The 27,818-nt window shown below is 46.1% G+C and overlaps 1 protein-coding gene across 1 annotated transcript in view; it reads left to right on the forward strand.

Moving 5' to 3' along the window:
* Nucleotides 1-1,027: 1,027 nt before the first annotated feature.
* The window catches only part of PRKCH (protein kinase C eta), a gene marked incomplete at its 5' end in the record, with an annotated part of 118,729 nt that continues 91,938 nt past the window's right edge, over nucleotides 1,028-27,818 (forward strand). The window contains one exon of the mRNA XM_082484993.1: nucleotides 1,028-1,387. Coding sequence (XP_082341119.1) covers nucleotides 1,028-1,387 — 360 coding nt within the window. The remainder of the gene's footprint in view (nucleotides 1,388-27,818) is intronic.

Below are 27,818 nucleotides of genomic sequence, written 5' to 3' on the forward strand. Positions count from 1 at the left end.
ACTTTGGAAAGTAATTAAAAGTATTTAAATTCTGACTTTATTAAGTGCCACGAAAAACCAAAAGAAATCCACCCCCAAACAAGCCCTGCACACCGAGCGCCAAGAACGTTAATCACATGCAATTAATCCCAAAAGGCAGAGTTGTAACTATAAACGTTTCAATCGCAAAAATCAGCGTATCTTCATATTCTCTGTCCGCATCCTCCCAGTTCAACGCGCTGCTCCAGCGCTACGACGCTGTTAAGCGCCCGCTGTAAAGGACACGGTACAAAGTAGCTGAGATAACGCTGGGCTGGTCAACTCCTCTCCCCCGGCAGCTGCACCGCAGGGGTGACCCGGTGCCGCCTCAGCCCTTCCCCCGGAGGTGTGAAACGGGGTGGGAAGGGGCTGTGGCAGCCGAGGGTGGGTGGGGGTGTGTGTGTGTCCGCGTGTGCCATACCCCTGTAGTTGCCGGTACTCTGCAACCCGTCACCGGCGTTGTTTTCCCCGCCGGCTCCCCCCTTCGCTCTGCGCCTCTCGGCACGGCTCCCGGCTGCTGCCGGCCGCACCTGCGCTAAGGGTGAGGGGGCGCCGCCCGGCACCGGGCCGGGCCGGGCCGAGCCGAGCCGTGCGAGCGCCCGTCCCGCCCGCTCCCCACCCCGGGCCCGCCCTCGCACCGCGGGTTCGCGGCTCCTCCCCGCCCGGCGCCGTCCTCACGCCCCAGGTGCTCTCCCGCCGCGCCGCGCCGCGCCGTGCCGTGCCGAGCCCAGCCGAGCCACTTCCCCTTCGGCAGGAGAGGCCCGGGCCGGGCGCTTGTGGCGGCGCGGGGCTGGGCGGCGGAGCGGCTGCCCGCTGCCGCGGGAGGTGGGCGGTGCGCGGCGGGAGGGGGGTGGGCGGCGGTTCCGGGGCCCCGGCATGGCCCGGGGGCTGGCGCGCCGCCGCCGCCCGGCCCCCTGAAGAGGCGCGGCGGGGCTGGCTGCCGGCCCGGCTCCGCGGGAGAAGGGGTCTGGCTCTCCTCCGGGCTGCCGGGCGCCCCGGGGGGGCGGCCATGTCCGGATCCATGAAGTTCAACGGGTACCTGAAGGTGCGGATCGGGGAGGCGGTGGGCCTGCAGCCCACTCGCTGGTCCCTCCGGCACTCGCTCTTCCGCAAGGGCTACCAGCTCTTGGACCCTTATGTCACCGTCAGCGTGGACCAGGTGCGCGTTGGGCAAACCAGCACCAAGCAGAAGACCAACAAGCCCACCTACAACGAGGAGTTCTCCGCCACGGTTACCGACGGCCATCAGATCGAGCTGTCCGTCTTCCACGACACCCCCATCGGCTACGATGACTTTGTGGCCAACTGCACCTTGCACTTCCAGGACCTTTTGCGCTCTGCGGGCCCCAGCGACAGCTTTGAAGGCTGGGTGAGTAGCCAGCTCAAGGAGAAGCTGGAGCCGGGCTCCCCTCTGAATGAATGAAGGCGCTGGAAGGGTACGGGTAGAGCTGGGGCTTGTCCTTGCATGCCTGTGCGGCAGATGCACACAGCCCGGTGTGCGTGTGTCTGCGTTCACACAGGTATACAGCCGTGCATCTGTGCCCCTGCGCTTTAGATTTGCTCAGGCTGCTATTTCAGCTGCTGCGTTTTGGGACCCTGAGAACAAAAAGTCTCAGCTGTTGTAGCTTGAGGGTCAAGACCCCGTAGCTAAAGGCTGTGAAGTCTCTCCTCTTTGCAGACTAGCAGGGGGAAGGCTCGTCATACGTAACCGGCAAAGTACACCTGCAGACTCACACCATCGCCTTTTGCTTAGCACACAGAGACGCATGTGGAAATGTGGATACCCGGGGTTGGATGTGTTTCTCCTCAGATCTACACATGCTTGCACAATTGTTTGATGTGTGCGTGTGAATTTCTTTGACTTCTTAACAGAATGGCAGGATGAGTCTTGTGTCTATTACATACGCTGCTGCGCTGCTTGAACACAGTTTCACTTACAGCTAATTCTAGGTTATTTCCAAGTAGATGTCACTTTTATCCAGTCCAGAGAACCTCATTTATGTCTTAGTCCTAATGGTAAGTGAAAGGAATAGTACAGGCTCTGAAGTTGTGCTTTTGCTTCCAGTCCTGTAAAGGAGGAGGGGGTGACTGTATTGATCCAGACAGTAGTTTGCTTGTAAATGTTAGGTTAAAAAAAAACAAAAACAAAACCACAAACAACATTTCTTCTGGGTAGAGAAGGTGCAGAAGAGCTGAGAATTTCCGAGGTTAAGGTAGGTATTAACTTTTTGAGTCTGGGAAGTTCAGCACGCGTTGGTCAGGTAACCACAATAAAATCAGATGTGGAGGAAAGAGAGCTGACACTGTAGAGAACAGATAGGCATCTCGATTGTATCACTGAGGAGAATGCTGGTGCTCTCTGTTCTCAGCCGGTGTCTGTGACTGAGGTGTGATGCTACACCTCTGGGGTGATTACAGTGAAATACCCATTGCAGGATTGATTAATAGGTGTATATTGGTACTGTGGTTTTTTTTCCTTCTTATGGTGTAGTTAGGTGCCCTATGGATAGGCTTGAGGTTCATACACTAAAGGTGGTCTTTCTCAGACAGTCCCTCTTTGTGTTGGGCAGGGGGATCCAAGGTAGTCTCAAACGAGTTAGCTCAGGTGTTGCTCCTGATGGCACAGCCAGAGCAGAGGTCACAGGGCTTTGCTCGGCGGGTGCTTACTCAGCTTCCTAGGCTAGTCGTGCCCCTGGAAAGAAACTGCTCTGGGGACTTCTGCTAAAACAGTTTTAAATACTGAATGGACCCCTATGGCCAGGGCGAAGGAGTGAGCTCAGGAGAGAGCTGTGGTTTTGAGGGTTTTCTTTGTGTTTGGTTTGCTGGGGGTGTTTCCTCTTTGCTGCTGAAAGAGGCCCTATCCTTTTGGGAGGCTGGAGTCCTGCTCGCACTGGGTCTGGCTACACGTGGGACTGGACTGCTCTATTGCAAAGGTGGTGGCCTTATTTGCGTTACAAAAATATCTATAATAATAATGCCTCCGGTGTGGATGCATGCGTGTCCAGGCGCCCACTGTTTCTTTCATTCCACCCATCCTGCAGTGCTGATTTTTAGGACAGATGCAGTCTGTGGCCTGGAATGCTTGTTTGGTCTTTGAGGGAAAAGTTTCTTAAACCCTCTGGATAGGCACCTGTTTTCTGAACTCCTGTACCTGTGAGTTGGTGGGTGACATGGAGTGGGAAATCAATGAGTTTTTTAACTGGGCTGTTGTAAACTGATGTTGTATCTGGGCACGTAGACGGGGGCTAAGAGCTGCTGCTCTCCTTTTCAGTTAATGTCTAAAGATTACAACTGGGGTGGATTTAGTGGGGAGTGAGCAAGCATTCATCTTCTGTTCCCTTTCTCTCTCCCCATCCTTTTGACTTGCTTCGTTAGCATCTCACATAGCGTGCAGCCAGGATCACATGATGACAGGGAACAGCATCTTGCCCTGATAATTTAATATGTCTTGATAAATCTAGCAAGGCTGTCACGAGGTTTTATGTAATCAGAAGGATAGGAAATGCTGGTTTGTACTAACCCAAGGTCCGTGAACTGCTGGCACGATACAAAACACCACAAGAGATTTGTAGATGATTTGCAACACCTGCACTATGAAATCCTTCTTGCTGCCCTTTTTCCACCCCCAAAGCAAAAGCACATATAGGCAAGGAGGGAGTGAATGGAATGAGGGGAAAATTTGTGAATCCTCAAAGTTTAATCTGGTTTACAGTTATTTGGCTGTGCACGATTCTTCATTTTGATTCGAATTGGAATTTTTACATTCACTTTTCAGAGACAAGGACAACAATATATTGGTAAACTCCAAACGTTCCTTGGATTGATAACAGCCCAACAGGGCAGGGCAGCTGGCTGCCTTTGATCCCTGAGCTCTCCTCCGGAGAGCTGAGCTGCTGGGGACTACCTGGGACAGCCCCTCAGCTCACGTGCCAACCCGAAAGTTTTGGTGTGAACTCTCAGGCTGCTCTGTTTATAAACGTGGATTTTCTCCTGCTGGGGGCAGGGGGGAAAAAAGTGATTAGTTGTAACATTGGTCACTGCCTCTCGTGAGAACTGTAGGAAGTGTCAGCGAGAGGCGAGTAGGAGCAGTCGGTGTGTAAGCTTTGGTGCTTCCCGGGTGACTTGCAGGTACATCACTGCAATTATGACCCCAAACACTTATGCAAGTGAGTAAGTGTATGGACGTGAACTGTCTCATCACAAATGTTTATACACCTGAGTCATCACACTGGGTACTGGGACAGAGTTCTCTGTTCCTGGTTTGCATTAAAATCTGTGTTCCAGAGACTCATTGAAACTGACCCTTTTTCTTCTAACCATTTTGATTGTTTTCTGAAGTCCTTCTAGTAAACGCATTAGCGTAGTCTAGATATTTTTAAATTTGTGTATTAGTTGTTAAACACATTTGACTAATTTTACAAAGATCACATCTGTAAGAGCTTATGAACTTCAAGATCCTTCTGTTTCCCATTTCTTACATTTACTTGTCAAGTTGCAAAGCAGTAGTTTTTGTTAATATTGTCAATTAAATGCCATCCTGCCTTCAGCGTGCTTTAATGTAGTTAAAACCGGGAGCGATCTCTCCAGTACCATGTTCTTTCTGGTAGGCATTTTCCTATGTGGGTGTGAAATTGTGCAAACCTGAATGGTAGCATTTTACACAGGTGCGCATGACCCAGCCGGGTGCAATGCAGTAGAGAATTAAGCTGGCTGCTATCCGAAAGCTGTTTATGATTTACATCAGGGTTGAAACTTGTCCTTTAAAACGTTTAATTTTGCACTAGCATGTGCAAATGCATCTTTAAAGGGTAGTACCTCCTCTTTAACTGTCTCCGAGTGCAGTATAGGAAGCAGTCACATGGCAGTGAAACAGCATAAATAATTTGGAGTACTGAGTTGCAACTGAAGGGGAGATGTTTACAATATGTAGGGTTATTCCTGTGAGTTTTATGTAGTAGACGAAGTAATTTTTAAGCTTGGGTAGACACTATTTACAGGTACTGAATTGCATTGTTACTAGGGAATTATTTCATCATGATTGTAAAAATTGTTAGTCCCTGGGTAGGGATGTCTTAATTTCTAGGACTTTAACAAGGAGTTAAAATTAAACCTTGGTCTTGAAGTAGCAAATTATCGGAGTATACCGAAGGAAACTAGATAACAGATGGACTATAAGATTAATGAGCCAATCGCAACTTCCTGATGAGTTTGTTACCATTTGTTCATGTGTGCAGGAAGAGATTAAGACAAATAATACTCATGCATTCCTTAACTTGAACTCTTTGCCTGTATCCTTTCCTGTGATTTTTTTTTTTTTTCTTTCTTAAGGCAAGAAGAATTGTGCTTTACCCATATTTCTAGGCAATTGTATTTATCGAACATTAAATTGAAGAGCTAAAGAAGAATGCAACTTCTTCCCCAGAGCATCGTGACCGTGGCAGAGAGCCAGAGTGCTGCAGGTCGAATACAATATGGTTGCTTCTTGTTTTGACTCCTGCTTCGCTGCAGAGTGTTCTCCAGGCGGGCAAAACTTGCATGAGAAAGCCAAAACCACTTTATAGCTGTTGACAGGGAATTTTGTGATGCAGTATTTTTGTGTCGGCGTCAGCCTGTGCCCACCCGTAGAGATGGACCGCAGTCTGTAGAGCGGCAGTAAATGGTGTCACCTTCTGCAGGTCAGCAGCAGCCTGAGCTAAAGAGCAGTAGCAATCTGTTCATATGATTTCTGTTTCCATGCACATGACGGGCGTGCACATAGTGCGGATCTCTGGTCTGTGTGAAACTCATGCTGCATGTGAATTGCAAACTAGGCTTGAGTAAACTAAGCTCCTTCCCTATTTCTTGATAGGTTTTAAACTGTTTCTGGAATTATTATTACTTATATGTAGTTATTATGTTGAATGGAAATAGTGGAGAAAAACACCCACTGCAGAAGTAAGATTGGTTTTGAAAGCTACCAGAATTTTGGCTTCTGTTTCTTTCCGTTACCATACAATTGTCCTTTAGCCCTAGAAAACAAACCCTTCAAAATTCCAGCAGAGTGCACCAAGACTGCCCGAGAGCGCCCTGCAGCCTAAAACAAAGGCTGTAATAAATAAATAAAGGAAAAATTGTTGCTATTTGTCAAGTATTAAATAATCCTGGGGTGTGTGATGCTAATAACAGTTTTACTGATCAAAGCAGGTGAAAATGACTAGAGCTGACTGTGTCATGGAGAGCTGCATGCTTACTGCCCTGTTCCAGCATCAGAAGCTGGAGTCCTATTTCTCGCTCATCCATGAGCTCCTCCCCAATAAATGGTCTGTGTGGCAACTGTTAGCATCCTTGGAGAACATTGGTGTTTTGTTTGAGAGTGTTTTAGCCTGGAAAGATTTGCTCAAAGTGCAAGAAGAGCCAGTTTCCAGCAGTCGCAGCCACTGGGATGCCAGTAAGGGTCTGTGGGACTGGAGTTCGTGTCCTGGCTTTGAGCTGGGTCCGGCAGGATATGAGCTTGGCTGTCCTTTGTGCAGCTGGGTGCCTGGTCCTGCTGCAGTACCAGCTTTCTAGTGGGTTCCTCAGTCTGTTTCTCCACAGCTATGCCTTGTGAGCTGTTGCTTTGACTCTGGGAAGGGCTGTGGGAACGCCAGAGAGGTGTGCAGGAGATCAGCACACCCTCCCACCCAGCGCAGTTTGTCTGGCATGAGCTGTGCAAGTACCACCGTGTTGCTTTCCCTGCCTGCAAGCAGCCATGGAGCCAAAAACTCAACCCAAACCTTACTTGAAAGGTACCTGGGCTCCATGGCGTGGTAGGCACGTAGGTTTCCAGACGGAGCCCGGTCTGCTCCCTAACACCATTGGCTCATCGGCCCGTGCTGGCTCTGCCCACCAGCCCACGTGCTGGCTCTCCAGCTTGGTGGTGGCTTCTCGGCATGGGGCGGAGGGGGTGGCTGGGAGAGGCCCCAGCTTCGCATAGTCACACGAGGCTTTCTGGAGTTGCTTGTTGAAGCCTCTGCTGATGTGGTTGCTGTGGTGCAGGGCTGACTTTGCCAGGGTTAGCTTTCTGTGCCTCCTGCTGCTGCCTGTTGCTCGGCTGGTAGTGTTGCCACCGAATTACCTGCGAGCCCCGGTTAGAGGGAGAGGGGGCAGGACAAGGGCTGGTGCCCCTGTCTCCTTCAGCAGCGTTACCCATGGCAGAAGCAGCTCCTGAGGGTGGTTGCGGACCTGTGTCCTCAGCCCTGGGGTTGCTCTTTTTGGAGAGGCTGCGTGAGGAGGAGGAGGAGGAAGGGGCCGGTGGGGGTGACCGCAGCACAAGGGAGCCCAGCACCCCAGGAAGCTCGGTCCCCAGCCCCGCTCGCTGCGCCCCGTGGGCCTCGCCTCACCCTGTTCGTGTTTTATATTTAGCTTTTACCACAGGTCTTTCTGTAGTAAAAATGTGTTTCATCCAGCCTGTCCGAGGCTTTCTGTTTGGAGCATTTTCTGAGTAATGATTTGGTTTCTGGCCGTTTTGAGCTTATAGGCAATAAACCCCGCAGAAAAGATTGTCAAGGGGGCCGTTTAAGCTATTGAAATGCCATTAGAAAGTCTACTGATTTACAGCGTAATTCAATACGAAAGCATATCCCTTACTGAAGGGAATAAGACTCCCACCCTTTCTTTGCAAACTATTAAAACTCCTTTCATGTTTCAGGCTTGATTGTAGCTATTGTGCTTTGCTAATACAATCAAGGAATCGGGGATCTTTTGTGTAACCATGGAGAAAAAGATGAACAGAAGAGTCCTCAAGAGAAACGAGCTGCTGGCAGCTTTCGTGAAGGATTCTGGATCAGGCATCGCGCCTCCCTGCCTCCCAAATCTCAGCCTATTTAGGCACGCGGTTAATGTATGTCAAACCATGCTGCAGACTTAATTTCTTCTGGAGACGGTGGGCAGTCTTTGTTCTGATTGCTCATTCTGCCCCTGCGTTATTTGTGGGGCCGTGCAGTAAACCAGTCCGGAGTCCTGGATAACTAACCTGGCGTCGTGTCATCGTAGAGCTCACCGGGCAGTCGTTCCTCTCCCGAGCCATGCCCTTGGTTGTGCTGTTACAAGAAGCCCTGGCTGGTTGCGAGGGAGAGGTTTGCTTTATAATTATATCAAAGATAGCAAATGCATGTCTGAAACAAAGTGCATCCTGAAGCCTCCAATTAATGTTGCTAAGCCACTTAGGGGAAGCAAGACAAACGACTTAAGTTTCTGCAATGCCAATGAGATTTTTATTTATTTTTTTTTTTATTCTTTCATATCGTGAGATGTTCTCATCGCTCAGGGAAGTGAATTGCTGAGGAAACCACCCTGCTTTATTTTGAATGCCAGCACCATGAGCAGATGTAAGCCAGGTTTTGTTGTGTTAGCGTGATGCTGTGCGAGAACAAGCGTTCCTCAGCAATTCTGGCACTGACGGTATTCAGTGCTAAAATCTCAGTGTCTGTGCTGGGCCCAAGGTGATGGAAAAAATTGCTTTTTCACTGCTTGTGCAAGGCCTTGTGTGCCCTTGTGCCCTTGTTACCCTAGACCAGAGGCATCTAATCGATGACAAGATCTATCCCCCAGGCCTGTTGGAGCAGTTTTACCGGCTGACGGCCCACTCCCTCCTTTGCTCTTTCCTGGGGCTCCTCAGATGTGGGGCAGGGGGCAGGCTGCAGGCAGGAGAGACGCCAGCTTGTCTTCGGCCACTGTCTTCCTGGTGGGACCCACTGCGTCTCCAGAAAGCCTCATGCTCTCTAGTCCACCGGTGGTCCATGTCCTGATGGAGGGATGCAGTCCTCAAGACGGAGAGGTGCATCCGCTGCAGAGAGGGGATGCCCGTGCCTTGTCTGCATGGCAGATGGATGTTACATCCTGAGTTGTCTCTTCTGAGCACCACCCTGCAGACTAACGAAGCTCAGCCAGGGAGGGATGCACAGATGCAGGGCTTTTGGGGCTTCAGGTCCGGGATAAGATTTCAGCTCGTCCGTTGGCCCTCCTTGTCGCTGGATGGGAATTTCTGTGCTCCATTATACGGAGTAGACCTGCCCTTGGGGTCGGCCCAGCCGGCACCGCAGTAAGAGCGCGCTGCTGTGACTGTAGTTACCCACGAGCTTTGCCAGTACAAAAAAACGTTGGCAGGGGAGGAGGGAGGGGAGTGTGAACCTGCAGATGACATTACGTAAAGACTTTTTCTTGGTGATCACCTGCCAAGTTTTGTAAGTATTGACTTTCATGAGCGAGTTGGTTGTATTTGTATCAGTGATACAGTGGCAGCTCTCCAGACTCCTTCCAGGAGAGGTCTCCTTGCTGTTGAACAGACAGGAGATGAAGTACTGGTGCAGAAACAAAAGCTGGGCAGCTTTGGTAGCTGACTTCAGTTTGCGAGATTGGAGATAGATTATTTATTCTATTTTTTTAACCAACATGACCATGCTGTGTAGGCCTTAGTGGATTTTTTTTGTTTGTTTGTTTTTTACTTTTTATTGCAATACAAATAGTTCTGTCAAAAGGAGGAAAATATGTCCGTGCAAGATATTTCTAAATGTGTGATTTGGTGTATGGAAATTAGATGTCTGCTGTGCATTTCTTTTAAAAAAAAAAAAAAAAGATAAAATAATTTGCAATATGAAATCACTTGACAGATCAGCAGAGCCCTGTAACATCTCAGATGGAGGCCAATGAGGGACAGGATGTGAGAAACAGGCTGCGTATCTATGCTGTCCCAGGACATTACATCTAACAGCAAGAATTACACGGGCAGAGTGTCTGACAATGTGCATCTAGGGACTGAGGAGAGGTTTGAGATGATAGTTCCATATCTGAACACTGCCTTTTTCTTGTATCTTTAGTATCAGGCATCCTCAGAGGCAGGATTTTGACTTGTCAGTTGGTCCGATTTGGTCTGAAAAAGCAGCTCATACCTTCCTACAGCACTTCTGGTTTCTAGCCCTCTCTCTGGTGTGCTCTGTGGTTTCTGTTTTGCCTTTGCTTGTTTCTTATTTTTTTTCTTAGATCTTTGTCATTAGTCTCCATTTTAGCATAGTACAGTATTTTGTGTTTTTCTCTTGAGTAAATTTCATTTTACTCTGTCATATAAGCAAGACGTCACTTGTAAATTAAAGACCTCATAACATCTCCACTTACTTTAGTATCTTAAACCTCCTACAGTAGCAATGTGGTCTTAGTTTGGGAATCCTTTTATTGGTTTTGGATAGAAAATATTTGCCATCATTCACAGTTTTATAGATGCTCTGGTAGGTTCAAGCAGGGACCAGTCATAACTATGCTGAGTGCTGTAGGTATGAGTCAGAGAGAGACATGTGCTGTCAGAAAGATCATTTAGGGTTGTGTCAGTTCGCTGGAGCTGTCTGACTCTACGGTCTGGATAGGAAAGATGGTCACAGTTTTGACAGTAAAAATCAGCATGGGGTGTCTGTACTCCTAAGGGCTTTTATCTGACAAAACAGTTGCAAATAAATGCTGTCTCTGATAGCATTGGAGTTGGCTTGTCTACATGTGAGGTATTTTCTAGAGTGATTCTCTCCACCTAGACTGGTCACTGTGCTCATCCTGTACTAAATGTATTCCATTCTGGGCTAAGTTCCTTCAGAATAACGAAGGTCGTCTAGATCAAGAACAACTAATGAAAGACTAGCTTATCCTGCTGGAATTCCTACTTTGTCCTGCGTTTATTTTCCTTGGTAAACAAGGCCGTATAGTTTGTTGTTTTTTTTTCCCAGGATTGAAAAGCAGAGGAAAAATATGTTGTTCTTCGTGGTGAAATCTGGGGATTGATTTACTGAATGTCATCTTCTATCTCATATCCTTTCATTCTTTTAAAATTTAAACGCTTTAAATCTGAAGACAAGAGGGAGAAACCTTTCATGCAGTGGGGCCCAGTTCTTATCCTTCCCTCACGTGTAAACTCTGGCACACTCCATGAGAAGATGCTCTCCATACCTCCCTTCTTTCTGACATCTATTTTTAATAACATCGACATGAAGGTTGTCTTCCTAGTTTCTTACTTGTTGTGAAACGTCACTCTGTAAAAAGCTTGCCTGTGTCTCCTGTGAAATTTTGGCAGAATAGGAACCTGGTGCTTGCCTCTGCTTTTGCTTGCGAGGTTTACATCGGTGGATTCCTAATGACATCAACGGAGTTATGCTGCCAGCTTTGCACCAGTCTAATTGGGAGAAGAACTGGACACATTTCTTTCCTTCTTCTTGCATGCAACAAGGGTTTATAATGATGGCTGGGTTGTACATTATTTATTGAGCGCAGTGAGGGCTCGTGGAGCTCTGAGGAGGGAATTGGCTTCTGTGCAATGAGTTTATTATCTAGGTCATTCACAGACTGAGGCATCTAACATTAATATATTCAATGAAAATTTATTCTGTAAGGCAGTTTGTTCCTGAGCCTGGAAGAAAATATAACCATGTGAGGAAATGTTCAGTCCAAATCCGTGGTGGGATTTCTTGTCAAAGCTATTCAGTTGGAACGTGCTAATACAAAAGCTACAGTGCTGTCACATGTGTCGGGTGATCCTCCACCTCCTAACAGGGCTTTGTGGGAGTATTGCTGTTGATTATCAGTTTGCAAGACGGAGCCCCACACCTGTCACTTTACTTAATAACAGTAAAAAGTCCAGTGTAGGAGCTTTGGGTACTCCCCCAAGAATTGCTCACAAGACTGGCTTGTGAAGGAGGGCGACTTATTGGAGATTGTTGGAAATGACCCTACGGTCATTTTCCTTTCTTAGAAGTTTCAGCCTCTTGTTTCTGCAAGGGACTCCTGATGTGGCAGCTTACAGACCTACGCTAAAAAAGTGCTGGTTTATTAAGTCTTCCTTAATGCAGTGGGATGTAAATGTGGTGGTTTAGTAGCTACTGTACAAGCAACTAAACTGTTCTCAGTTTGGAGTGGAGCAAAACTGGGTAGAACCGCAGCTGTGCTAGGATAAGCCATCTTCCTCTCAAAAATTAGCCCCTATTATGATAACCCCATCAGTACTTAATGATAGTGACTCATTTTGACCACATTTTCAATAATTAGCTCAAGTAACATTTAGCCTGTCTTGCCAATAAAGATGATAAAGTTTTCTTCTTGATTCTAGGAAGGAACACGTTTCACTTTCCTGTGCAAAATCTTGCTGAATGGTTTTTGGCATGAGCCGAAAGAAGAGCATTAAGTTCATTGTGCTCATGTCTGAGAAAGGGCCAAGCTCTAGCTGCACTGGGGCTTGTCATCATCTTGGAGTGACACTGTTGAAATGGAGAGCACGCTCGTGGATTCTGGAGTGTCTGGCAGGCTCAGGAATAAAGCATCAGAAATTCAGGCTGTGCTGCACACCCTCACAGAATGGTTTTCAGCCCCTTGTGGACAAAATACGTTCATGTGCTGGTGTGGATGAAACCCTTTTCAACTGGGTGACAAAGTCATCCAGACTAGAAATGGGTTTTGTGTTTAACTGGTGATGGAGCACTTTTTTGGCAGGCTTGTGACTTGTGAGCTCTGGCAATTTGTATGGGGCAGACCTGGGAGAATGCCCAGCAGGTTTTTGTCCTCCTGTGCCCCATGGGCAGCCGCTGTGCAGCAGGAGAGGTAGACTGCTTCCTGCTCGTGTCTCTGCTTCTCGCCTGCCCCATTTCACAGACGAGCTTGCTAAATAAAACATCAGTCAAAGGCCAAATGAGTTAATGTGGTGTGCTGTGAGCTGTGGTTTTGTAGTCGTGCGAAAGCAGCGTCCATTCTGCTGCCTTTGCAGAGGAGTGGTGACGGCTGGAAGAAAAGTGGGGGGAACCTTTGGGGGGGTTAGGGGCAGTAATCTCCTTTTGATCAAAGCTTGATACCACGATGGCTTTTCCCTTTACTTCGTGTCTACTGAAGAACTTGGTTAATGATTTATCAGTTCATAATCAACCCTATGCTCTTCCCAGCAGTTAACTTCAACCACCGTTGGACGTGTACAAAACCTCACTCTGGTGTTACCTCAGCTCTACCGAAGAGGTGTTGAAAGCCGTGTCTTTTAGCTTGTTCTTGGGTGAGCGGTTGCTGCGCGTCTGCAGGAGCGCAGGATGTTAATGCTTGCGGTGTGGAAATGCCTGTGAACGTGCGTGTGTTGTGGGGCCGACAGGACACAAAGCACACTCATTTTGGTTTTCACTTAGTGCTGTGTGTAACGAGGAGAAATCCCTTTGACTGGTTGTGTTCCCTCTTCTTACTGCTTTGTTGGGTAAAACTCTTAATACTAAGTACTTTAGAACTCCAGAATTTAGGAGAACCTTAGAATGGAGAATTGAAACTATATCCAAAATCATCAGGTGGCTCATCTTGGAATTGCACTCTTGTGATTTTGTCAAGAATAAAATTGTAGGGTCTGGGTGGATTTCTTCAAAGAGAAGCAAGTACCATTTAAGTTGTCACATGTTTTGGCTTATGTGAATGCGATCTCAGAAGGTTTCTGATGTGTCTTTGCAAGTTTATCATTTCCCTTTGTCATAGAGAAGGGAGTGTTTGTGATTAATATGAGGTCAGTGGATTTATTTCTATATATAAATAAGCTTACTGCAAAGATACTTGCCTCAGCAATGGATATGCAGTACTCATTGTTTTTAAGCAATGCCACTTCTTATTTTAGTAACATTTGGAAGCGCCTGTTCCTGTTTTGAACATGAATGTTAGGTGAGAAAAGAGTAACTGAGGCTTGCTGGTTTTAAACAACCTTCGGTGCCCCTGTGCTTGGCTTCTGAAAGATTATTCTGAAATAATCTTCCTGACCTCAAAAAAGCTCATCAACATTTTCTCAGTATAAGTTTTGTGGTTCATGTCTAAATTGACTAAACAGTCTCCTTATGTTAATAGTCATGAGCATATGAAATTTTATGTGCAGAGAAATGAGGGTTTGGTTTTTTGTAATTACTTCAGCTGCATAAAAATAACTGTGCCAGATAATTTTTTTTCACTGTCAACGATAAGAACGGGACTTTTTTTTTTTTTTTCTTTTAAATATATATATATTTAGCCAGTAAATGGGTAGTTGCAAAATTCTCTACACCTATAGTATTTATTCTTACTCCATCTCTAACAACATTAAGCAACTGTTTCCACAGGAACAGTGATCTTCACAATAGACAGTGTTGTGGCTTGCTTCAAAGCCACAGTGAGAACATGTAGGTGTTTGAAGAGTACCAGATCTTTCCATCTCTCGCTATGAATTTTCCAGTGGGTCATTACTTGTTCAGACTTTCTATCTCAGTATCTGAAACCACCTCAGTGCTTTGTATTACTGTGTGTGGTAATGTCCCAGAAGCCTTTCAAGTGCTATTCGGCTGCAAGAGGAATCTTTTAGATTCGTAAGAAGTCGAAACTCATGGTGCGGCAGTGGTGAGGATCTGGTCAGCAGCCCCAGTGCAGCTAGTTTAGGATCTAAGTCATGCACCCCTTCACATCTGTAATCTTGTCTAGGGCTCGTTCAAGATCATGCATGTTAGGAGTTGAACAGCATTAGGTGTTTTGTTATCTTTCTTTGGGGACTGCGTTTTTAATGGTTGACTTCATTGGATGTATGGCAGTTATTAGAGGGACTGTGTCTCTTTCATTTTCTTCCCCCCCAAGGTTGTTACTTGAGCATCCTGCTCGTATGGAGGAGAGCAACTGTTTGACTGGCTTCTCAGCTTTATATTACAAGGCTTGGTAAACCTTAAAGAAGGGAAGTTACTTGATTTTAATTTGAAAGGAGATAAATGCTGTCCAAGGCATTTCTGGCGTCAGCTGGTGAAAGCTCTCTGGTAAAGGTTATAAGACTACTAAAATTGATGTGACTTTTCCTGGAGTGAATAAAATTTCGCTTTGGGAATTAAGGTAGTGTATGTCCCCCTCAGCAAGGGCTGTTTGTCAATGGGTGGAGGACCATAAGGTCCACATTAGCAGTGCCACCCAGGTAGGGAAGTACTTTTCTCCAGAAGGTAATTTATACTTTTAAATGTGTTAGCTAGTGGGCTGGAGTTAAAAGCATGTGTGCTTGTAATATAAAGCACATGCAGCACTTGCTGTAGCACAGATAAAATGCCAGGCCTTCCACTAACAAAGAAACTAAATAGGAGGGAACGTGACAGCAGTTGTCCTATATACGATGGCCTTGTAACAGAGCCTGTCCTGCCCTTGGCTGACCTGGGATTGCCATGTGCTTGGACTTGCAGTGATCCCTGGCAAAAGCTCTGTTTGAAGAGAAGAACGTTTTTCTGCAGCTTTGCAGGTGATGTCGAGTTTCGGATAGGAAATGTGGTCGGCATCGGGTTATGTTCTCAATTGACATGAGAGCAAAACCACTCCAACCATGTTCTGACCTCTTCCTCTACAGGCCTTTTCTGCCCCCTTCCCCTCTTTTCCCTCCCCCCTTTATTTTAATCCAAGGTACATCTTGGTCACATTGGTTGAGAAGTGCTTCCTCATCTTGAAACCGCGTTTTGGAAAGGGAAAAAGAAATATTAAAAAGGGGAAATACGTGACAACATGCTGTTGGTAGATGCCAGCAAGCTGCCTGTCAGCTTGCAGTTGCACGCAAACCCCAGGAGTGCCTCCTTCTTCAGATGGAGGCAGATGGCTGGGTCAGCTGAATGGCGTATCCCAGTGACACGGCACCTCGTCACCCATCCGGTGGCCTGCAGAAGGCTGGAGGCTGATGCTTTTCAGTTCCTTCCTGTCTCAACTCAATTGCTGGAGTCACAGCTATGACTTTAGGGTCACAAGTGGGTAGTGAGATCATCTGTCTCATGAGGTAGATGAGGAAAACTGTAATCACAGACTTGATGGGACTAAAAATTGCTTGGTCTTGGACAGTCTGTATCTTATTGCAGTGCTTGGCTTCAGGATTTCAGGACTTTTCCCCCCCCCCCCTAATCCTTTCTGTACAAATATACAACCCAGGGTCCTTCACTATAAAGAACCTCATCTACACACCCTTTTTTAACTGCTGTTTTGCGGAAATATTTTTATTGTACTCTTTCCCCCTCCGTCTCCGTCCCCCCCCAAAAAAACCCAAACCTCAAACAGAAAAACAAACTCACAAACAAAAACCACTGTACAACTAGGATATGATCTAACTTGGCAAAGCAAATGTTGGCAATGACATGTCCTTTCTGGGTGTTGTCAGCTGTGTACTGGATCCCAACCTACATTCTTTTTGCTACATGAAAACTTGACTGTGACTCCCAGTGCTGGACCTCATGGGATTACAGTGGAGATGTGAGCAGTAACATCTGGACACCAGGAGCAAGCATCATACCTTCAGGAATGCTGGGGGAGTGCGTGTCTTGGCACTCCTCTTTTTTTTTTTGTACCTTTAGAAACATCTAATTGGCTAGGCAGCCAGAAACTGCTACTGCTTTTACGTGATATTCTAGGATATGTGTACCAGGGATGTTAAACAATCCCATAAGCTGTTGGCAGGGAATGGGAGAGGGGTTTGTGTGTGGGCTAACCTTCCTCTCCATCTTTCCCTGTGTCCCAAGCAGATTCTCTCCTGTAAGACACCACCTGTATTTGATCGTTTGCTTTTCATCCTTCTGTCTCAAATCATTTGTCAGATCATCTTGCAACATGGAACGTGAGAGGAGATGCGGTGGATTACTACTGGCTGGATATAAATGTTAGTCCTTAATAGTTTCAGTGTTAAGAAACTGCCAGGTGAGGAAGCAAGACACCACTGTGATTAATTCAAGATCTGGAAAGAATGGTCAGAGCATAGGTGCTTAGGCTTCTCCATGGTGTTACAGCCCATCCCTGGATCTGGGTTTCAAAAGTTGCTGGAATTAATCCCTTCTTTTTGTATCCTTATGAAGGATGAGTAATGCAGTGAAGGCTTTAAATGGAGATATCTGTGATGGGAGCTAAAGTTCTAATGACTGGCATGCCAGCGAGACGTCATTTGAAATCTTGTGTTTTTTCAGACATATAGCAGATAACTTGATTTTGAACATAAATTAGTTGTGATACTGACAGGGGTGGTGGTGGTGCGTGCCTCCTGCTGTCAAGCTGCAGGCATCGAGATGCTTATCGCATCTCACTCTGTGAACCTTTTTTTTTTTTTTTTATTATTTTACAACATTCATTAGTAGTAATCAAGCATCATAAATAGCTGGACTTTTCCAGCAGGTTGTCTTTTGCTATACCACCAGGACTCAACTTTTTAACTGTTATTAAAAAGTGGGATTTGGCGCTTCAAAAGTGAGTCTCTGACAGAAATGGTTGGAATAGCAGAAAGTTGTGACCTTTCCCCTTTGTACCTGGGATGTTCAGAAATCTGATGGATTATATCTGGAGGACTAAGGGATTTTAATGGTTCATTATTTCATCAGCTGTGGCCTGTTTTTAGAAAGAAGAAAGAGCTATTGCACAAAAATGAAAAGCAGCAGTACACCAAATGAATTATATGTAGTAGGAAGATATTTTAGAAATAGTGACACACCTAATGGAGACTCAAATAAGAAGAATTTCACAGAAGTTTAAGATTATGCAATAAAACCTATGAATAACAAGAAGATATTTCCCAGCACTGAATATTGGAGAACAACACAAGTATGTAAATGAGCAAGGTGCTGGGGAGACAACTCCGAGGGGCTCTTTGCAGAGTACTGCAGCTGGTTTAGGGGTCCACAGTTCCTTGGAACTGGATATCGAGGGCCCTGGCTGACATTGCACAACCCAGTGGATTTCCCCTAAGTTACGCAGCGCTCTCCTGCTGTAGCTGTGCAGTGACTATTCACGGGCGACCAACAAGAGCGCCTTGAACACAGAACCTCTGACCGTGATGCAGACTTTGCTGCTTAATGTGAAGTCATGAATGATTCATAAGTCTGCCTAGATTTGTTAATAAGGTTAATTAAAACTGCAGGTGAATGCCATGCCTTGGTTGACTTCTCAAGACCAAGAGCACGGTTATTGCTTCTCTGCCCAACCTTTTTGTTTCTCCTTCTGTATTTCTGCGTGGTGCCTGTTCTGTTCCTCTTTGGGCAAAACCCAGGTCTCTGGTGTACGCTGGCTGGTGCATGGGCTACCTGGGCTCGCTCCCTTGCTAGCCCTTTCCTTGTCGGGGGGCATTGCATCAGTGTTAAGCTCAGCTATCTCAGCGTTTTACATTGAGGAAACTCCGCTCACCAACTCACTGCTATGGCTCTTGGAGCATTTCCAAACGGGAAGTGCCACCAACTTGCCTGCTTGGCACCCGCCAGTGATTTATTTATTTCTTACTGTAAACAGCAAAACTGGCACAACTTCCTGTTTTTTCTGCCAAGTTATATTGAGTTAATATGTATGATGGAAAATATGTTTTTTTGATCATCTCCAGAACTTGGAGATAGAAAATGGCATTTCCTGTGCTGTGCACTCGGTGAGAGACCTAAAATGTGAGCTGTTGGCATCACACCTTTGCAACTCGTGTCTCCAGAGTGTAACAGCTAAAGTGGTGTCCCAGGGCTCCATAGCTGTTGAAAGATTTTTGGTTTGTTGGTAATAACTGGTTGTTGAGGTTTATTGACCTGTTGTTACTGTCCATTGAATAGAAATAGAAGATTTTTGTTTGTTTTTTGTTTGTTTGTCAAAGTACCGAAGTTCTCCGGAGAGCAGAGACCCTGCCCCGCTTTCAGCTTTTTACCTGCAATTGCATATATAGCTGTTTGCAAGCAGATTTCCATACATTAAGTATGCAAAGCCGATAGCCCGTTACCAGCTACCAAATGTGTGCATGAGTGTATTTGCTGTAATCAGGTGTTCAAACAGCTGAAAATGAAGCCCTGTGTTTGCCATCCTTTAATTTAGTGGTCCTGCCTTGATGTCAGTATCTGCCTGTTAGGAAATGAAAGTAATCTGTGATTTCCCCCCCCCCCCCCCCTCCTTAAAACAAAAAAAAACCCACCCCAAAATAGCTGTAGGATGAAGGCAAGAGGAGTTGGGAGGAAAATCCAGTGATGAACTGGACGTGGTGGTGTTTGGCATGGTGTTACAAAGCAAGATGCACGTTTAACACTTTGTGTGCAGCAGAGCTGAAGCTCCGCTTGCGTGTGTGTGCGTGTGGTGGGGAAAGGCAGAGTGCATCCTGCCCACGCGATTTTGGTTTCACGTGGGCTCTGGCCGTACAGGCTGTGGGAGGGAGCAGGGGGAAGCAGCACGGAGGTGCTGAGAGGTCCCCTGGGAAAGGGTGTCCTGCGTGCCCCTCTGCGAGAGCTGCGGACAGTGAGCTGGCACCAGCGTGTGGGACCACCTTCCTCCCTCCCCTGACCCACGGGCCCGGCTGGGGAGGGTTGACAGCAAACCGCCCCGTTGAATCGAGAGGGAAGGCTCCCAGGCGGGTGTTTCAGCGCCTGCTTTGCTGGTTGTGGGCGGTTTGCAGTCTCGTCCTACGCTTGGCATGTTCTGCGCCCTCAGAAATTGGACCCGTGTCTCTAGGGTCTGGTCCTCTTTCGTGTTTTCTTCTCGGCCTGTTTGCCACCCTAGTCATTTCTAGCTCCACGCTTGTCTTGGGGTTGTTCATGAAAGCCCTCCTTTGTTGCAGACTCCAGTGTGTGCATGGGACTTTTAGATTCTCCCCTGTCCCCCTTTTCATTTTGAGTTTCACTTAAATTTCTGAAGGAATGAGTTCTCGCTCAGTGGTACTGTTGGGGTCCGTGCAAGGTCTTCAAGAAACTTCAGTACTGTGGGACTGATAAACAGGCAATTGGATACCCTTCCCCTGCCAAATAACTCAGGAAAAAGGGATCAGAAATCCCTTCAGAAAGTAGTTGTGTTTTGTTTGTTTTTTTTTTAAATATAAGGAGAACAAAAATGTAATAGTCCCTGAACCAATTGTGTCTCCCTCTCTCTTTTTAACGTTATAGACCTACAATTATACTAAAGAGCAGCCACCATGCAACTCTTACTCATAAATCACTGTTTTAGAGGTGGGATTTCTCAAAAGCAATATAAATTGGCGTAACTCCAGTAGGAGTAGGCTTTGGCCCATGCTTTTGAAATTTATTTTTTTTTTGAAGATTTGAAACCTTTTTTAAATCTACGTTTTATTTGTAGCCCTTCAAGCAGGTTTTCTTGGTGGAAATTTTCACAGGATAGATAAAGCTTGTTGCAGCCCTTGCTCTTCCTACCTGAGCAGATCTCCTGTTGAGGTGGGTAATCTCTTGAATGAAACCAGACTAAAATGGATTAAAGAGTCCAGGATTAGCTAAGTGTTATTAGTTATGCAGGATTGTTCATGGCTGACACACAGCTTATAATTATGGAGCTTGTCTAAAAACAAAAGTAATATTTTAAACAGCTGTCCTGGAACAAAAAAAAAAATTAGAATGACAATATTAGAATAATAGCTGGAAGAACTGGTTTATAGGAGTTATAAGAGAGACTAACTTTCCACCCATTTGTGGGTTTACCTCCAGAGCTTGAACAGACAGCAGTAGTAGTTGTTGGAAAGGTTTCCTTTTCCCCCTGAAACTTTGACAGTTACCATCACTTGCAGGAGACAAGTTTTGAGCCTTTGTCCCCTGCCAGGGGATGGCCAGGCTGATCCCTGAGGGACCAGGTATCATCTCTAGGTCTAATTATGCATTTACTGCAGCTGGAATCAGTGAGCTGTGAGAGCTTCGGCACTCTGAGTTCAGCACGATGCATGGACCTACCAGTGAGAGGTGGGCTGGGCAGCCTTTCTGCAGCACTGTGTCATCCTGTGCTCTTTGTTTTGAGACCAGGCATCAAAATTAAATTTTGGTGGGAGCAGGGAGATGCTGCTGTTTGGCAGTACAAGATTCAAAGCTCAGGTGGAACAAGAGCTGGGGTCACTGCCCTTCACTAAATGTCATCTCCAAGGGCCTCCCCTGCACGAAGCTTGCTGTGGGTTTTTGAGAAACTGTCTATGTCTGTCCTTGGCACTTGCGGTGGAAATTACTGCCCTAAGCACTTGCTAGCCTTTGCAGGAATGAGAAGATACTTGGCACCCCATTTTTTATTTATTTATTTTTTTTAAGCACACTGATTTGAATCTTAAAAGTTGCATGCTGTGCATTTGTAGGAAAAATATTTTAATCTGTTGGCCTGGAAATGCAAAATCCCCTTTGTACTAGAGAGCCCTAAGGATTTTTCAAAGGTGCTTGACTTGATAGACAGGTGTCTGTCAGCCTCGAAACGTACAAGAGGGACTGATTAATCCAGACACTGTGCATTTGGCTGAGAAAGTTGCTACTTGACCTGTCCAACAAAGGCATGCTCAGGTGGAGGTGCTACCTTATTAAAATACAGAACGATCTCACATTCCATAAGCATGATCTGTTAGGAGCTTAAACAAGAAAAATTAAATAACTAGAGGCATGTGAAAAACCAGCTCTAGCCTAACCCAGACTTTCAGCTCTTTCAACTGTACAGAGCCTTGGGAATTGCCTCTACAAATGCATGATTATATATGCAGTTCTGTTAATTAAATTTAAAAATTGTGTAGGAAGTCAAAAGATATAGCTACTTGTTTAATTAAGCTAATTAAGTCTCCAGGTAGCTTTTATATTTGCTTTATTCACTGCAACTGTCTGGCTGGTTCTGTTTTTGAAGCCACGTCAGCATTGACATGGCTTAGAAAAAGGTGGTACTTCTAGGATGCTTACTGGTTGTGCCTGTGGGGAGGAATGGACGGAGCAGCAATGGGAGAAAGGATGCTTTGGGCTCCAGGGTAAATGCAGTTGTCTTTTGTGTCTGATCCAAAGACAATAAAAAGAGTCCCACTGATTTCAGTGTACTTCAGATCAGTTTTCCCAGACAAGGCTATCTGTTGTGGGGAGGAAAAAAATGTTCTGATCTTGTGTTTGCAAGAATTAATGTTCGTGCCAGGTGTAGTGTTGAAGATATCTCTTCATGCTGGAGGTCCGCCTTGCCCACCTTGTCTCCATTTTGGAGAGCGAGCCACTCGCAGGCAGGCAGCCACCCTGTGGATTGCCTCTTCCCATCCCCGGCGAGATTTTCAGAGGCATGCCAGGCACTCTCAGCGGCTGACTGACTATACCTGCTCTTCGAGTTCAGTGGATGCTTCAGCTGGGTGTTGATATGTTGCCTGAGAGATTACCCTCCTTCTGAATTTGTTTTCCAAACCTCTTCCATTGATGAATCACGCATGACCAGTTTTTATTATATGTGTGAAGGCATATGACTAAGGAGTCGTGTTTCGGTCTCCCCGCATCTATTCGTTACCGAACTAGCTTTTTTTTGTAACACCTGCATAGTTGTTGGGAACAATGTGGTACAGTCCTTTTCTGGAGGTGTGTGAGATGGTTGACTGGGGCCCCTCCTTGTGGGAAACTGATCCCTTGCAGCTCCCTTTGAAGTCAAGCGGAGCTGTGCGATCTCAGCAAGTTCAGGCATGGGGCACCATGTGAGTGGTTTGAATTAGGAGTGAAGTCCTCCTCAGTCCTGTGTTCAGCCTCGCTGCCAAAGTGTTGTGTTGCACAATGGAAGCGTAATGAAACCATGGCTGAACTCATCAGTCCTTACCTGCTCATTTCCAGATCGCTTGCCAAAATCCTTCAGTGCTTGTTTTCTTTTAGGTATGTCTGTGAAGTTCAACAGGAGTTAAAGTGTATGCTTAGCTCTGGGCCAAAATCCTGTGTTGTTCTTACAGATACAAAGGGGGTTCCTGAGCTCCAGCAGTTGATCTTATCCACTCTTTGTGCTATGGAGGAACATGCTGTCTTCCATTTCCTTGAACTAGAAGAGAGCAGCGATTAAAGGCTTTACTACACTGATAAGCACACTTTCCTCTCCCAGTTAGCTAAAACTTGGCCAAGTTACCTCTGAAACAGGCAGAAAGTCGATGCTTTTCCTCCCAATTGTTCTCTGTGGGACGAGGCTGAGGATGAAAGTGCCGGAGAGAGGGGAGGGCGATTACTGTTTATAGCTACACGTGCCAGTGGTGTGATGCTGCATACCACCAGTTTAGCTTGACTTATTTGGAGATTGGTGTACCTCATAGCATTCGCAATATCACGCGTGCATAAAAATTCAGACTTCTCCTTTGCTTCTCCCAATACAACCGGACTTTTCCCACTGCAGTGCATCTCCTGCTCTGATACTAAACCTCCCAGGCAGAATTCTGCAATTCCATACATATGGTTACATTCCTGTATCATTTACCTCCTATAGTATGATATAAGAGTTCCCCCTTAGCATCATCTGTGCTGCCTTCAGGCTGTTGAGTTTCTCCGAGCCTCTCTTGCTTTCGTTGAGAAACAAGATCAGCATCAGCTGCATTGTTGATCCAGACTGATTGCATGGCCTGCTATGGACTCTAACAATTCTGTCAAAAATAATACTGTAAAAACATAGGGGGGTTGCCTTTAAGCAGCCACGGTCAATGCTGGAAAGAAGCAAAACTTGGTGTATGCATGGTACTTGTGTTACACGGGCGCTGCTGTTGTGAGGCTGGATCCTGAGGGTGTTTGCTGATGCTGGGAGGTACCGACATCGCCGGAGCCTTGCCGCCAGGGCCTGGGCCGCCAGGCAGCCGCCGCTAGATAAGGTTATCCCTTCCATGGCTGGAGGGCCAGTCCTTTGGCAGCGGCTTCCTTTTGAAGTGCTCAAATCTTACTAAATAACATAGGATAGTGAGAAGTATTCTCAGTCTGTGAAAGTAGGTGCTAGTGGCAGAAGTTCTTCAGTGACTGAAGAGATTGAAGGAGGGTTTATATTAGGAGTTCCTCCTTTTGAGGGAGAAGTAGGGTACCACGGTCCTCATTTGTGGGTATCTGGTTTCAGATTGTTACGGGTACGTTTCTGAGTGCCCAAATGTGTCTGCAGTTGCTTGCTGGCTCTCTGAAGCTCTGCCACAGCGTGCACTGTTTTGTAGCCGCAGTGCAAAGCGTTGAAGGCAGTAATGAAGGTGTAAAGCAGGGGCAGGAACATGGGGAACCGAGCTGCAAGGATGGCTGTGGTTAGCCCCGAGGCCCGGGCTCGGCAAGCTGCTTGCTGTGCATGCTGGCTCGGCCCAAGAGCATCCGTCTGGCTGCACGGGTACCGCAGGTTGTGGTCCTGCAAGTGCGAGGAGCTTGCAGGAGCTAACTACCCCTTCACGTTGTGGGGCCATGGTACGGGGGCATCCGTGCGATGGCGTGAGGAAGCAGGTCTCATCAGGTGGGTGTTGCTGCCCGGGAGCTGCTCGATGGTCTGATCTCGGGTAGGCTCGTGGGAGGGCAGGTCTGCGGTCAGGCATTTTCCTTTCAGTTTTCTAGGTCAGAGATGATTTTTCTGTTTCAGGCGTTTTCCATGGGAAAAGTTCTGGGAGTCGATCTCAGATACTGTGTTGGCTGCTACTTAGCTGGTCAAATTTCATCTTTGAAGGAGATCACAGCAGGTCCAAAAGCCAGACTTTTATCAGTGCACTGTTAATTTTAATTATTTAATTTCATTGTATCTTATCTTTTGTTGTTGCTGTTGCTATTGATTTAAGACCAGAGAGACTATTAAGACCTAGTTTAACCTCTTGTATAAGACAAGATTTCACCATCGGTCCTGTATCCAGCTGGATGCCGGTGTGCCAGAGATGTTCTGCTTCTGCAGCTCCTGGCATGCTAGGGCTTCATTTTGGAGCCTTTGAGCTGTAATATTTAATTAGATCACACTAACGTGTGCCATGAAAAGATCTTGAGTGCAGCTAGATCGTCTTTATTGAGTTCTGTGGTATAATATGGGTGCAGCAGGTTAGTCAGTGTAGGGTCTTTACTGCTGTTTAAGCTTGGAGTCTGGAAGGGAGAGGGATTGCTTTATAACTGTTGTAAATCTTTTGCTATTACTTTCAAAACAATTTTGTTTCTGTTTTGTGAAACTACGCTACCCTAGGCAGGAGAATCTCATTTGCACGGGTGGAGAACAAGATGTGTCGCAGAGTTTGGACCAATTTTTGTTTGTGCCCTGTGTCGAAGGAGGGCGATGCTTTTATTGCATCTCCTGGTCTCAGCCCAGCTGCTTGTATCTTGACAAACCTTTGTTTTTTAAGACTAAACAGAGAGTGCAGGAATTGCTCCATATCCAACCAGAGATCACGTATGTCAGAAGAAGTGTGGAAAGATCCTCTTTGTAAATGTGAAAGAGGTAGTCTAATGTATCGCTGTCTATGGAGACTGGCAAAGAAATTATATGAACTGAAGAATGATTTTGGAAACATAAGGATTTTCCCATAAAATCTGAAGTCTTGATATCCTATAAATCAATTTGGGTGACTGTATATGAGTATATATGTTATAGATATTATATATTTTTGAAAGAACCATTTCTTTACAGAGCTGCACATCTCCCCAGTGAACTGAAATTTAGGCAATAACGGTCCAAAGTATTGCTGGAGTTGAAGTTTATTTGGGGAATATCTTCCATTTTAACGGAGTCAGAGGTTTATTCAAACACAGTTTCCTTAAGCCAGTGTAGTAAGCAGCCTAAGCAAACACAAAAATTAATCATAGAATTGTGTAGGTTGGAAGAGACCTTTAAGATCGTAGAGTCCAACCATTACCTAACACTGCCAAAACCACCACTAACCCATGTCCCTCAACACCACGTCTACCCGTCTTTTAAATACCTCCAGGGATGGTGACCCAACCACTTCCCTGGGCAGCCTGTTCTAATGCTTGATAACCCTTTCTGTGAAGAACTTTTTCCTCATATCCATCCTAAACCTCCCCTGGCGCAACTTGAGGCCATTTCCTCTTGTCCTGTCACTTGTTGCTTGGGAGAAGAAACCGACCCCCACCTCACCACAACCTGCTTTCTGGCAGTTCTAGAGAGCCGTAAGATCTCCCCTCAGCCTCCTCTTCTCCAGGCTAAACAACCCCAGTTCCCTCAGCCGCTCCTCATAAGAGTTGTGCTCCAGACCCCTCACCAGCTTCATTGCCCTTCTCTGGACACGCTCCAGCACCTCAATGTCTGTCTTGTAGTGAGGGGCCCAAAACCGAACACAGTACTCGAGGTGGGGCCTCACCAGTGCCCCATACTGGGGGATGATCACTTCCCTAGTCCTGCTCACCACACTATTTCAGATACAAGCCAGGATGCTGTCGGCCGCCTTGGCCACCTGGGCACACTGCCGGCTCATATTCAGCTGGCTGTCGACCAACACCCCCAGGTCCTTTTCTTCTGGGCAGCTTTGCAGCCACTCTTCCCCAAGCCTGTAGTGCTGCATGGGGTTATTGTGACCCAAGTGCAGGGCCCAGCACTTGGCCTTGCTGTTGACCTTCTTGGCCACCTGGGCACACTGCTGGCTCATATTCAGCCAGCTGAATATGAGCCAAAGCTAAATATTTAATTTAGATAAAATATTGGGTAAATATTGAGTCAAAGCTAAATATTTAACTTAAATTTTCCCTGTGAAATTGATTTGTTTTGTTTGTTGGTTTGTTTTTTTTTAGTGGAAAATGTAGCGTCCATAAAATCAACGTTTTGATAGGCTTTTCCCAAGCTGTTCTAGCTTCCCTGTTTTGTATCCCATTGATAGAGATGTGTCACTTCTGGACTATTGTTGGAACCATGTGAATAGGATATTCTCTTATCCTTTTTCTGAAAACGTTTGCTCTGCTCATCCTGACAAATTCGGAGTAGTTTAAAAACAATTCCGCTACTTCTGCAACAAATTGTAGGCTAGGGATACGTAAGGGGGTGATGTGTGCCGTCTCTGCTTCTCCATCAGTTACCCCAAAAGATTGTTTTTTCTCAGCTTTTGTCAGCGAAGCTGCAGTGAGTATCCCTGGGAGTGGAGGTGCCAGCAGAAAGCGCTGCTGTATCTTCACTCTGCGGAGTCAGTCTGGCTTGGACACCTTCTTTCCCCGTTTACAGCCATGCAGATGCTCTCTGTCCATTTGTAGTATGGTTGTTTGGCTCCTCCATTAGATATCTAGAGTTCAACTTTCTTTTACCTGTATCTTAATGTTGTTCCCTTAAAAGAACTGGTTGGTGCATGGCAAACCACAGGCAAGTGTTATCTGGATTAGTGGTGGTCCCTGCGCTGTGGCTCTGGGAGTTTAGGCTTATGGTTAGAAGTTTACTTGAATGATGTCATATGTGTTAACACTGGTGAGGAATCAAAACATCAGCAAGATACATCGTGTATTACCTGAAACAAAAAAAGGAGCTTGGGCTCTTCCTCCTTTCTCGCAGGACCGGGAAATATTTTTCTACTCCGCAGTGCATACTGAGGTGTATAAAATTCTGGGCGCCTCCGTGATGAAACTTGGTGCTGCTGACTTGCTTCTGGTTTTGCCAGACTGAGGAAAGGTGGCTGTCTGAGAGCAGAGAGAGTTTGAATGGCCATTTTTAGCCATTCCTCCGGAGAGCTCTATTTCCAGAATTTCTGTTCTGCATGGGTTATCAATGCCCATGAGGTGTGAAGCTCCTCTTTGCCTCTTTGCCAATTTTAACCTTGCAATTTGGGGGTGGTGGAGGTGTTGCCTTTTTTTTTTTTTTTTTTTTTTTTTTTTTAAGTGAGATTTCTGCATGACAGCCTGACTTAAACTTCAGGGATCCTTATTTGTGATTTTTGCTAAAAACTAGCTGGTGAACACACAAAAAACCCCAACCAAACCAAAACCAAAAAACAAAGCGAGACCTGAATTAAAAATGTAACTAAAAATAAGAAAGCTACTAACAGAAAAATAAATACCTTCTTTCAAGGACAGGTTGACCGACACTGGGATTGAATTTCTGATCCCTAAAATTATATTCTGTATCTCTATCTAAATTAGATTATATGACAACAAGTCCTTAGGTAACTGCATTGACAGTTACCTATTTTCTGTGGTTTAAGGCCAAAAGGTGAT

The sequence above is a fragment of the Vanellus vanellus genome (assembly GCF_965231255.1).
Source record: "Vanellus vanellus genome assembly, chromosome: 6".
Taxonomy (NCBI): domain Eukaryota; kingdom Metazoa; phylum Chordata; class Aves; order Charadriiformes; family Charadriidae; genus Vanellus; species Vanellus vanellus.